General features: G+C 38.0%; 1 protein-coding gene across 1 annotated transcript; it reads right to left on the bottom strand.

Annotated features, from left to right (window-relative positions):
- Positions 1–6730: 6730 nt before the first annotated feature.
- On the bottom strand, positions 6731–9187 carry LOC121753745. Its single transcript, XM_042148993.1, has 2 exons — positions 8931–9187; positions 6731–8491 (listed from the first exon to the last, which is right to left on the bottom strand). Exon 2 carries the CDS (start codon positions 8439–8441, stop codon positions 7104–7106), a length of 1338 nt encoding a protein of 445 aa, XP_042004927.1. The 5' UTR covers positions 8442–8491; positions 8931–9187; the 3' UTR covers positions 6731–7103.
- Positions 9188–13358: the final 4171 nt, after the last annotated feature.

The following is a 13358-nucleotide window of genomic DNA, read 5'->3' as shown; positions in this document are numbered from 1 at the left end:
ATCAATTATCTTTCCTACCGATTGTTTTTGAACAAGAAAGGTATATTTGAATTCACTTTCTCATCCTTTCCATTGAACCCATGTTTCTTGATTCTCTCATGCATATAGTGAGTGTAGAGATCATAGATCTCAAAGTTAATCGGTGGGGATTGAGGGTTACATGAGAAAGTATGTGGATATGCGTTTATGTATGTGTATGTGTGAGGTTGTGGATGATTCGTTGGTGAATGAGATGTGAATATATGAGAACTTGGTTGTGAGATATTTTTGAAGCAGGATTATGTGTTGGAAGCATGAATATATGTGTTTGGATGAATGATAGATAAACCCTAATTCGAATTTGTGAAGCATAAAAACTGTGGTGTTCAGACAGTAGATTCCGATGTGTGTTTGACCGAACAAACGATCTTATTTTGGCACGAATTTTTAACTGAGTAAAATTTGCGATGTCTTCTGTGTTGTGTGTAAATTTCAGCCTCTTTTGACGAAAGATGAATTTTAAATAAATTTTTAAAGTTAATTATGCAGTTCTGTCAGAATTTGTATTCTCATCCAGTGAGTTTCGTTTTTTATTTTACCGACCTAAAGATGTGATTTTGATGTGAAATTTTAACTGGATGATCTTTGATGTGGCTACTGTGTTGTGGTAAAATTTCAACCTAAACGGAGGTCGGATGGATTTTTAATGATTTCTACAAAACGACTGCGCAGTTCTACCAGATGTCTATCATGTTAAAATAATACTTGTTGTCAAGTTTTGAGTGAATAAATGATACATGTGTGAATAAGAAATGTATCCTATAATATGGCTATGTGTTACACGTTGATGTATGCTTGAGTGTTCGTTTCGTTTTCGTTGATGAACGTATGGGGATGAGCAATCTAAGAAAACGATGAAAGGAACGATAGGGCATGCATGAGTAATGTGTTGATAGAAAACTGATTGTGTTGTATTATGTGGTTATGATGTTGATAAGGGTTGTTGTGCGTACGTGGGTACGAAGAGCAAGGATTTCAATAAAGTTGTGAACCGTGTTTATAAGCAATCGAGGTGAGCTTTCTTTACTAAACTCTTTTACGTTTCAAAAGTATGATTGTGTAGCTATAAGGGTGGTTTCAAGTGTTATGTCATGCCATGTTTGTTTTGATGTTGAGATTGTTGCATGATGCCTAGTTCGTTCGAGCTTGCTCCGTTAGGCTATATGGCTATGTTGAGATTGTGCTTGATGCCTAGTTTGTGAGTTCGCTCCATTAGGCTATAGGGCTATGATAAACGAATTCGGGTTTGAGTAGAGGCGCAAACCCTATCAGGCTGTGTACACAGAGGGGATCGTGAGCCGTCCTTGCTAGTCGGCCGGTCTCGTGGGCGAATAGTGTGGCCACACTTTCGTCGCACTATGGTTATAGGATGTGAATGATTGATTGTTGAGAAAGTGGGGAGATTGTTTTGCCTGGCCAGGCTATGAAATGTTTTTGTGTTCTCGATGATATTTCTTAACTACATGTAAAACTCGAGTTCACTATGGTATGAATGACATAACTTTTATCAAAGGAGATAACCACACCAAAGAAGATAACCACAATATGATTCAAGAGAAGATCAAACAAGGACATGAAGGAGCTAAGGCTTTCTTCCATGCTGTTGAAGCTTACCTCCAAGCAAACCCCAACGAATACAACTAAATTGGAAAAATTATAGCTAGCCTCTGTTAATTTTACCGGTTTTAAATAAATTATGGCTTGTTTTGGAGCTTTGAGATGTCATTTTTTCAATAAAATTTTGAGGAAGAATGTATTGCTTGAAGTTTATTAAACTTGATTTGTCTTGGTATATGAATACCTAATGTTTCTTGGTTATATTATCTAATGTTCCAATATCTTAAAATCTTATTTTACTAAAATAACTTTACTTCATATTGAGCACATTTGTTTTTTGGTTGTCCACAAAAATAGAGCACATTTAGAAAATGAAAGGTTTCAACAACTACCCCATACTTTTTTCCGTTTTCTCTTACTAATAATATGGACTCCACATTCCACTAACACTACTTCTCTCTTAAAGCATCCACAATGGCGGCGAGCGGACCGGCTAGCCGATTCCCGGCGCTGGCCGGTCTGCTCGCCGAACCATTGCAGCCGGCCAGCGCCAAATCGGCGAGCGCACGCCGATTCCCGAGCGCTGGCCGATGCGCTCACCGATCGGCTGACCGCCATTGCAGGCTCCAGATCGGCGAGCGATCGGCCAGCCGATTTTTTATTTTATTTTTATTTAATTTTCGAAACACTATATATACGCGATTTGCACGACATGTGGGACGAGTACCTCCACATCGGTGAGACGACTGCCCTTGAATGTATGAAGTATTTCTGTCAGGGCGTGGTTGAAATATTCCGTGATCAGTATCTTCGAAGCTCTACCCCCCGAAGACTGCCAGGAGCTGATGCAGATGCACGGGGAGAAGCATGGGTTCCCGGGTATGTTAGGCAGCATAGATTGTATGCATTGGGAGTGGAAGAACTGCCCCGCTGCCTGGAAAGGGTTCTACACGACCGGCTACAAGGGAAAGAATCCCACGATGATCCTTGAGGCCGTAGCTGATTACCGGCTGTGTATTTGGCATGCATATTTTGGGGTAGCCGGGTCGAACAACGACCTCAACATCCTCAACTCGTCGCCCCTTTTAAACTAGCAGTGCCACGGCGTCGGTCTGGCCATCAGTTTTATCGCCAACGGGAACCAGCATGATATGGGCTACTACTTGGCGGATGGGATATACCCTAGGTGGCCTGTCTTTGTGAAGACGATCAGGTGCGCATCAGATGAGAGGAAGGCCTACTTTGCGGAACGGCAAGAGTCGGCGCGCAAGGACGTGGAGCGCGCATTTGGTGTGCTCCAGTCTCGATGGGCGGCAATTAGGGGTCCAACGCGTTTGTGGCATGTCGACTGCATTGCTGATATAATGTACGCCTGTATTATCATGCACAACATGATTGTCGAAGATGAAGGTGTACAACTGACTAGTTGAGCCAACGACGATAATGAAGCCGGTCCAAGCCACGGCGTGGCCGCCCCCAACTTACGAAGTGGGGTACCTCACGATGAAGTCAGCCGCCTCCAAGCACATGTCGACATGCGCCAAGTGGAAGCTCATATTCGACTCCAAAAGGATTTAATTGAAGAGTTGTGGGCGCGGAGGACTGCACAACGTTAGTTTTTTTTTAAATTATGTAATTTTTTTTAATGTACCTTTTTTTATTTAAATAAAATTAATGCATTTTCTCGTATCTGTGTTGTAAGTTGAATTCCGTATTTTGTGTGATTGTTATTTTTATAATTTTGTTTATTGTGGCTAGCCTATGACCTGTCCAGTTGCTTGTCCAGTTGCTTGTCCTGATGATGTGGCATGCGGAGTTTGTGGCTAGGCTATGGCTGGACTATTGCCATTGTGGATGCTCTTACTTTTTCCTCTTATCTCTTACTTTACCAATTTCACGTTAAAACTCATGTCATATACAATGTGTCTTATTTTTCGTGGATGGAGGGAGTATTGTATTGCATGAAATATTATTGTGTTGGATTTGAATCAAATTAAAGATCAATGTAATTATCAATTTTGAAATGCATCAGGGCATCTTTAGAACTGCTGCTCCACAATTATTCTTTTGATTTGTTTTTTAGTAACTTCTGAATATAGTTATTTATGTTAAAGCAAATAATAAATATATTATCATGCATATGTACATTACCAAATACACAATTTATCCATACAAAATCAATTAAGATAACTTCAATACTCCTGCTTTATACGGAGTACTTTGGAGATTGGGATGCCAATCTATTGGGATATCGTTTTGAAGATTCACTTGAACAAATAAGTGACCCAATCAGAGACTCTCAAATTGTTCCACGTTTAACGTTTTGATATAAAAATATGTGACCAGTTCACTTAAGCCACCTTATTTTCACTCTAATTTGGCAGTAATATTATAGAGCCTAACAAATTAATTAAGCTCATTTAGCCTACTAGTATCTTTTTTTCATCCGCGTTTAATTATATTTCTTAAAACTTATGCCTAACTTAAATAAAGCCTAACGGCGAACAAATAGAGTATTATTTTTTTTAAATATGAAATTAATTAAAATTTAGTATAAAATTATCTCATGTTCTCAAATATTACCATTTCCCCCCTTTTTTTAAAATTTTCTATCCCTCAATTCATTCCAAGCCAAGGGGATCCCAAGCTCCCCCGGTATTTAAATGTGATATTTGGTGCATGCAACAATAGCCGACACTACACGTATGACGCCAGTACAAAATTGGCACAGGACCATGTTGTTGAGCTTCTCCGGCATCAATTGGCCCTTCCCCTTTCGCTACTGCATCAATAGGTTTTTTTAATGTATTTCAGTTTTTTTAATTATATTTTTAAATTGAAAGATATGAGATGGTTAGAGTTATGACTAAGGATGCCTCATGGACGGTAGATACAACATAAAAAAAAATTTAAAATAGTTGTCATTCCATACACTTATAACCTTATCTTCACATATCATATTTGAAATTAAAATTTGTCCCTACCAAGTTTCATTAATCAAAATTCTATATAGTAAATAAAAAAAATTCAAGAATCATCAAGTATAGAAAGAGTAAATCTATTCATTTGTCCCGATTTTTTTACAGCACGAGACATTTATTTAAGATACAAGAGTTTTTCGGTTGGTATCATACACATACTATATTATACTGTAAAACATATACTCCATCCGTTGTGTCCTACAAAATTTGTCATATTTCACTTTTATCATTTTTAGGAGTGGACTTCATATTCCACTAATTTATTACAACTCACATTTTTATTATATAATTAATATATAAAAGTAGTACTCAATCTTTATTAACTTTTTCAACCCACTTTTCATTATTTCTTAAAACTCGTGGCCGATCAAAGTGTGACAAAATTTTAGGAACGGAGGGAGTATATAGAAGAGGGTCATACTAATCATAACCCACCTTCACTGAGCTATCTCAATGAGATTATCAAATTGAAAATGATGTTGATAATGTATGAAATATGAAGGATCCAGATTTTAATCTCAATTCATATCATTGAATGATGTGAATTTATAATTAATACTGGAGAGGAATATTTACTGCAATAACGATATAATATTGCTATGAAAGACGGACATCATTTTCGATACGATACAAATCATTGACAAAACAACACCATTTTACATTTTTCAAATTAAAGAAAAGTACTAAAAGAATCTCTGCCATCAAAGTTACTGTATATTTTGGCAGAAAATGAAGGGCATTAGTTAGGCATCTACAATGACTTTCGCCCGGCCATAGCCTAGCCACAAATTCCTCCTGCCACATCATCAACACTAAAAATCCTCCTACCACATCATCAGAACAAGCAAATAGCCCAGCAATAGCCTAGCCACATCACTCCTAATTATATAAAATAAATAATAATTGACAATCACACAAAATACAGAATTAAATTTACGACACAGATACGGGAAAACTCAATAATAATATTAAAATTTAAAAAAGTACATTAATTAAAAAAACACAACTAAGAATGAGTTTGTCCCACATCGAAAGTGGAACATAAAACCTTTAAGGAAGTCTCTATAAATGAGAAACAACCAAGAATGAGTTTGTCCCACATCGAAAGTGGAACATAAAACATTCAAAGATGTCTCTATAAAAGAGAAACAACCAAGAATGAGTTTGTCCCACATCGAAAGTGGAACATAAAACCTTCAAGGATATCTCTATAAAAGAGAAACAACCAAGAATGAGTTTGTCTCACATCGAAAGTGGAACTTAAAACCTTCAAGAATGTCTGTATAAAAGAGAAACAACCAAGAATGAGTTTGTCCCACATCGAAAGTGGAACATAAAACCTTCAAGGATGTCTCTATAAAGGAGAAACAACCAAGAATGAGTTTGTCCCACATCGAAAGTGGAACATAAAACCTTCAAAGATGTCTCTATAAAAGAGAAACAACCAAGAATGAGTTTGTCTCACATCGAAAGTGGAACACATAAAACATTCAAGGATGTCTCTATAAAAGAGAAACAACCAAGAATGAGTTTGTCCCACAAAAAAAGACATTAAATAAAAAAAAATTTAAAATCGGCTGGCTGATTGCTCGCCGATCGGGAGCCTACAATGGTGGCCAGCCGATCGGCGAGCGCATCGGCCAGCGCCCGAGAATCGGCGTGGGCACGCCGATTTTTTCGCCGATTTGGCGCTCGTCGGTTCCAATGGTTCGGCGAGCGGACCGGCGAGCGCCGGAAATCGGCTAGCCGGCCCGCTCGCCGCCGTTGGAGATGCTCTTAACCACTTCATCTATACTACTACTGTGTTTCTTATGATACCATAACACACAGAACAATAATCATGTAAGAAAACTAACAATCCCCAAATATTTATCAAACAAAAACCACTCCAAACTAAAAATGACCTCACACTTACAGCCCAACTATTTATGTTTCCTGCAACAGTTAGAGAAAGACAATGTTCTAAAAGCCCTTCCAGTTATAATTTGCTCACAAGCCATCTCGATACGAGTAATGAGTACACAAGTTTAGCCATGTTTCAATACTGAGATCAACATACGGGATATAGCAGATTGATGTGAAGATGAGACGTAAACGAAACATCAAAAGGGCTTCATCTCCATCTGAGAGAGATGAGCTATGAAGAGAAAGAGTGTTCGGAAGCTTCAGATATTCATTAATGGAACCGGCCAAACTCTTAGCATTCGACGTCTACAAAATATGGAAAATTTATCATCATAAGAATGTTCAAATTCTAGTTTAGACTCTCAATCCACAACAACTAGTCATGACCTAAACCAAAACTATCGACTAAATGGAATAACGAAAAGGTACAAATGAAACCATTGCAAACACTAGAGGCTCGTCTTATATAGTTACAAGCAGAAATGTACCAACCCTCAATAGCAGGAGTGTTCTAAATCCAGACGAAGGCAACAACATCAACGACAAAGCAGTTAATCAATAAGATATAAGAGAATTTGGCGTACTGCGTTTTAGAATCAGGAAATGCAAGCAAAGAGAGCATTAATTGCTGTCAATACCCAATTCCTTTCGTCTTAAATCCAAGGCCATACGTTCATTCTCAAGTTTCATCCTCTCGATTTCCATCCTCATCATCTCCAATTCACGGTCCTTTTTCCTGCAAAATCTCTGCCATTTGAACTTCTCTTTCTCCAATTCCAACATCTGCATTTCTATATTTAACCTTTGCTCCTCTATTTGGATATTCCAGTGGCTCAACGACTGCTTCGGTGCGATGGCATTCATTTTAGAGCCTTCAGCAGGAGCTTTGTTTACATCAGAGTCGGCGTTTTCCACCTGAAAACTGAATGTCTTGTTGCAATCTAAAGAACTCAAAGAATTTCTGAAACTAAATTCGTCATGAGTCTGGCATTGTTTCACCCTCTTTGCCGGATTCCCTAGCAAATACGCCCTGCGATCTCCTGCTAACGCCTGATTTTCTTCAAATTCACCATGATCCTCATATTCGGCTTCGTGATCATCCTCATCGTTATCATCATTTAAATGCCTTTTTGCATCACTTTCGTCATGATCGTCTCTACTCCTAAGAGCCAAGCGCAACGAGCGCTGCAACTCGGGATCAGCTGGGAGATGCAACCTGTTCCCGTTGTGATAAGAGCACATTTCTTCATAGTGCAAATGCTTCGAGCTCAGAATCTTCCGTACCTCCTCCTTTGCCTTCTCCGGGATGTGATCCATCACATCCAAAAGTGCAGGCTTTTCGACCACCTCACACGAAGTTCCCCTTCCTAGAATCTCATTCAGCCTCTTGTACCGTTTGTTAAGGTCGTTAAATTTATCCTCACACTGCTGTGGTGAAACAAAATGACCCCTCTCAGCCATGACTTTGGAAACAGATTTCCATTTCCCCTTCTTCTGTAAATTCGCATATTTCCTTCGGGCACCACCGCCTCCATACTCAGCAGCCGCTTCCTCACTAATGTACGAAACGGCCGTGATCAACAGCCTCACCATGCCGTCAGTCCATTTCACACGCTGCCATGGAGATGCCTTCTTGCCTTTGCTCGGATCACCCCTATTGTCAGCAGCATCCTCCGTGAAGCTCGGGTCATCCTCATCACTCGCGGACTTACCCCTATCCATCTTGTTGTAGTCCGTCAGCGAGAAAGACGGCTCCTCTTGACTGCTCCCCATCGTTAGGGGGAAATTCTCATGGATCGTGTGATGAACCATGGATGATCCTTGTCGAACATGATGATGAGGCACATGCGCCTGTTGCTGCTGCTGGTGATGATGAGCCCTCATCGGCCCTTGCAAATCGAAACCCCCAAATGAAGTGTTGCCTTGCATTCCACTTCTACTAGATAAATTTCCTTCCATAGTTTCACTTCAACAACAGCTTCACATCTACATTCACTCTCACCAAAACTCTGCAATCACAACAACATCAATTTCTTTGCTGTGAATAAATCATTTTCACCCAACATCCCTAAAGCCCTAAATCCCTAAATGGTTCTCACAACTAGTCAAAGGGAAACCCCAACCCCTCTATCAGCCTCCAAAATTCAAAATCATAAACTAAAATAAACCCTAAAAACCAAGTCTTTACAACAAAAAAGCACATTCTCCCAATCAATCCAACCATATGACTCAGAATCTTCTCAACCTTCCAAAGGAAAATTCCATCAAATATTCAAACAAACAGTTTTTTGCAAACCAGTCAACAAAATTAACATATTTACAGCTCATGGAAAATAATCCATAAATAATCATCACAAATCACAAATATGCAAAAAAGAACAGTTCAATCTCTACCCTAAAATAAAAAAAGCAATCTTGACACCAAAACACAATGAATCAAGAACTTACAGTGAAACTGGCAGAAAGCCCACAACTAGGATTTGACCTTGCAGAAATCGAACCTGAAATGAACAGTGCCAATTGGGAGATTGGGATTAGTACAGCACGAAATCTAAATGAATCGGATTAAAATATGGAGAATCACAGAGAATAAGGTTGTGGGAGATGCAATGTATGGGAGAATTTAAGGGTCCACAAGCATATTTTTGGGCAACAGCGACACACTAAAAACACACGCATTTCCTATAAATAAGGCTAATAAAAGGCGATGTAAGAATTGGATTTGGACAAGTTGTGTGTAAAATATTTCGACTTTTTGTAAGTTTTTGAGGAACATGATTGGACTTTGAATCCGCACCTTAAAATTATTTTTATTGGCGAGAGAGAGATACACAAAATGAATCTCACAAATATTTTGTTCTTCTTTTGTCAACAACAATATGTTTCTTCCTTTTGGAGATTGAATTAGCTCGACCAGAATTGCTATGACTGTTGAATTATCTCCTACTCCATTTATTAACTTTATTTCACTATTCATGTATATAAGTATAACCTCTTTTTTTTAATCATTTCTCAATTTTTGTTTCTTATTATTTTTAATTATTAATCATATACTACTATTAATAAAAATAAAAATATGAAATTCATTACAAAAATTACATAATTAAAGAAAAGTAAAAAATTACAGAAATCAAATCCTAAAATTACATAATAAAATAAACTACAACTAATTTAAATCATGCTTAACTTTCCCTAAATCTTTTTGACAAAATTCTAGTTGGATCAATTGTTATGTGATCATAGTAGGAGTGTTTTTATTGTAGATTTTGAATAACACATTAAACATGCCTTCGTTCAATGTCTCAAGTGCTGACCTAGCATTGGAAGATCTATGTAGAGGCATATGAGGGTTTCAAGATGTAGAGACATGTGAAATAGTATTACTATATACATACGACATAACCAAATTATTATATACCACAGTTGGTAAGAATTTGCGTCCAGTGACCTTAGGATCCTGGTTTGAATCCTCCCAGCTCTTGAGTTTTGCTAGCTAATATTTGAGTGGATTTTCACATTTCTAGTACCAATAATTACAACCCTCTAGTTTCTAGTAGTTTGGATTTTCTCATTTTTCTAGTAATTAATTTATTGATGCACAAAATTAATTCAATGGCTAGTAACTTCAGTTATATTTTTGTCTTAGAGTATAATTTTGTAATATTTGTTTTGTTTACACTGTTATTTATATAAATAATGTTATTTTAAAATCATAATATAATGCTTTTTATAATTGAAAAATATAAAATAATTCTTTAACCTTATAAATATGTATATGTATTACATAATAGGGGAGCATTAAGGTCCTATTGCCCCCTTAGTGTTAAGTTCCAACTTAATATCAACCATTGGATTAAGATGTTGGACGAATTTGATTAGTAGGAGATGTGATAGTCCGTATAACATTATTAGGTTGATTTGGTACATTATGGGGGTAGAATAGGAAACATAAGATTTTATACATGCGTTTCAAAACTGCAAAATCCAAGATTTCAGCAAAATGATATCATTCCAATTTTGAGAGACCATTGACCTTCCACTCTCTCACCATCACTTCGTCTCCCTCTTCTCCCTCAATTCCCCTCTCTTCCAAAACCCTAACCGCCTCTGAAATCACCCCCTAACCTCCGCTCAGAAGTCGAAAAAACTCCAATCAACGCCGATTCAATCCCCGATGATGACTTTCAGTAGTTCGTATACTGATTTCCTTCATCTCAACGTGTGTTGATGATCGACCATACATCATCTCCCAGTCGCTTACTCCTTGGTCAGTAATAAGGTAATTTTCGGTCAACCCTTAGCCAAAATGCAGGGATTTTTTTTATTTTGGTTGATTTGAGATGTGTTTAGGTTTTAGTAATTCTTTGATAAATCTACTTAGTTCTGATTTTAATTGAATGGGTTGTTATTGGGATCCAATTTTTGCCAAATTTGAATCTTGATATAGTTAATGTGGTCATTTGTTGTGCATAATTGTGTGTTTCTATGAAATGTTTTGTTACTACATTATTTTGATTTTAATTTGAATGGGTTGTTATTGGGATGCAATTTTTAAATTTTTTGAGTTACAGTTTCTCCTCTATATGGTCTTTTGTATCTTCTTTCAAAAGGCATATGCACATTATTTAACCTAATATTTACATTACTCATACTGATGTACTACATTATTTTGTGATAGTATGAATGTATGATATGTTACATTTTTTCATTTTTTCAGTACATTATTTACTCAAAATTTTACATTATTCGATACGGATGTGCTACATTATTGTGTTACAGTTTCTGCTCTACATGGTCCTCTGTATCTTCTTTCAAAAGTCATATGCACATTATTTAACCCAATATTTACATTACTTCATACTAATGTGCTACATTATTTTGTGTTATAGCATGATGTGTTACATTTTTTCTGTACATTATTTACTCAAAATTATACACACTACTAGAAAAATTGCTTCTCACTACATTTTTTATATCACACTTTATAAAAAATGCCATAATAGATATACTATCTACACACTAGGTTTTCACTACACGTATATAATATATTGTTACTGCACTTAAACATAAATGTCGTATTGAAACTCATTTCCTGAAACTTCTATTAGTATAAAATTTTACAATAAAAAAAATCTACATTGTAAATAATATAAATAATAAAAGAAATAAAACACAGAAACCACACACAAACCGCCATTCACATACACACCGTGACACACGCACACACACAACCCTCCGCCGGCGACGCCGCGCCTCCGCCGACCACCGCCCTCCACCGAACGTGGAGGCCCTTCCTTGTCTCCCTATGTGTCTCAACACTTCTCTCCCCCTACACACGCACACATACATTCGTCTCTGTATAGCGCTGTCCCGCCGATTCTGCCGCCGCCGTCGCCGCTGGACTTCGGATCTCTTGGATAGTCTTGTCTATTCTCTACGTAAGTAACCTTCCCACACCTCTTATTCATCCAATTTCAGATTCAAATTGAAGTTAGGGTTTGTATTCAAATTCTTCCCCAATTCGAATTTAAGTAAAATTAGGTGGAAATCCCACACATGTTCCTTATTTGCTATGAGTGAAGCAGCAGTTGTGAAGAAATGTTTTGTGCTTATGCTGTCGTGCTTAAGTCTGTTGCATGCATGATCATTCATGCGTAAAATGCATGCAACACAAGATGGCGAGCTACAAATAAAGCCGTGGGAAGTTACCGTTGGAAGTTGGGAGTTAGTTAGGAGTTAGTTGCTGCGTAACTAACTCAAGCCAGCTGGCAATCATCACGTGACATACACATGCTTACGCTGAGGTGGAGATGACGTGGAGTTAAGGGATATAGGAAGCTTAGCGCGGGAGAAACAAGTATAAATAAGAGTGAAGCTAGCTCATTTTGTTATGTTGATAATTGTGTGTGCTGTTGTTCTTATCTGCTGTAGATCGTGGATCTACAGCTCCTCTTGATTCCTTCCTATTTTCTGTGATTCATTCGTGTTGTACGTGACAATCCTCATCAATATACTTCTTACTTGTTCATCTCAATTCGATTAGTTAGCTCGATCGGTTAGTTGGTGCAATTGACCGTTCAGTTAATTGAGTATTGCGAAGCTAGGATCACCTCGGGAAACCACGAGTTCGGCTTGTAACAATTGCCGAGGATGGGTTAAGATAGTGCCGGGAACGAGTTGCCGAGAACGGAATAAGATCGTGCCGAGAACGAACTAAGATCGTGCCGAGAACGAGCTAAGATAGGTCGAGCGCGACGAAAGTTCGTAACAAGTGGTATCAGAGCCTTCGATCTTCGGAAAGCGGAATTGTAACTCGAAGCGCTGAAATGGAGAAAAAGCTGTTGGAAATGATAGATCAGAAGCTGAGTGAGCGAGATCAGATCATACAAGAGCAGGCAACCAAAATTTCGCAACTGACGCAATCAATTGCTACGCTCAATTTACAAAATCAGAGAACGCAAGCCGCATGGGAGAGCGGTGAGGGAAGCAGTGAAGTACGAACAGATTGGAGATCTACTCGATATGATTTTCCTAAATTTGATGGTGATGGATTCGAAGGATGGACGATGAGAGCGGATTATTTTTTTCAAGTAGCGAAAGTTCCAGAGGAGGAGAGAGTGCGTGTAGCAGCAATTCACTTAGAAGGCAAGGCTCTCCAATGGCATAGAGGATTTTTGAGTTTACATGGTGAAGAAGCATACGTAGATTGGGGATATTACCTCTCATGCTTGGCAGCTCGCTTTGGAGCTCAAGCCTATGAAGATCCACTTGCGGATCTGAGAAATCTCAAACAAAGAGGTACGCTCCAATCTTATATGGATACTTTTGATGAGTTGTATCCGAGAGCTGGTATTCGAGAGGATCAAGCACTTAGTT

This window comes from Salvia splendens, chromosome 11 (genome assembly GCF_004379255.2).
Source record: "Salvia splendens isolate huo1 chromosome 11, SspV2, whole genome shotgun sequence".
Taxonomy (NCBI): Eukaryota; Viridiplantae; Streptophyta; class Magnoliopsida; order Lamiales; family Lamiaceae; genus Salvia; species Salvia splendens.
This window is presented reverse-complemented; position numbering and strand designations above follow the sequence as displayed.

What these genes read in the sequence shown, in the direction of transcription:
- LOC121753745 (XM_042148993.1), bottom strand. Translation starts at nt 8,441, where the DNA reads ATGGAAGGAAATTTATCTAGTAGAAGTGGAATGCAAGGCAACACTTCA.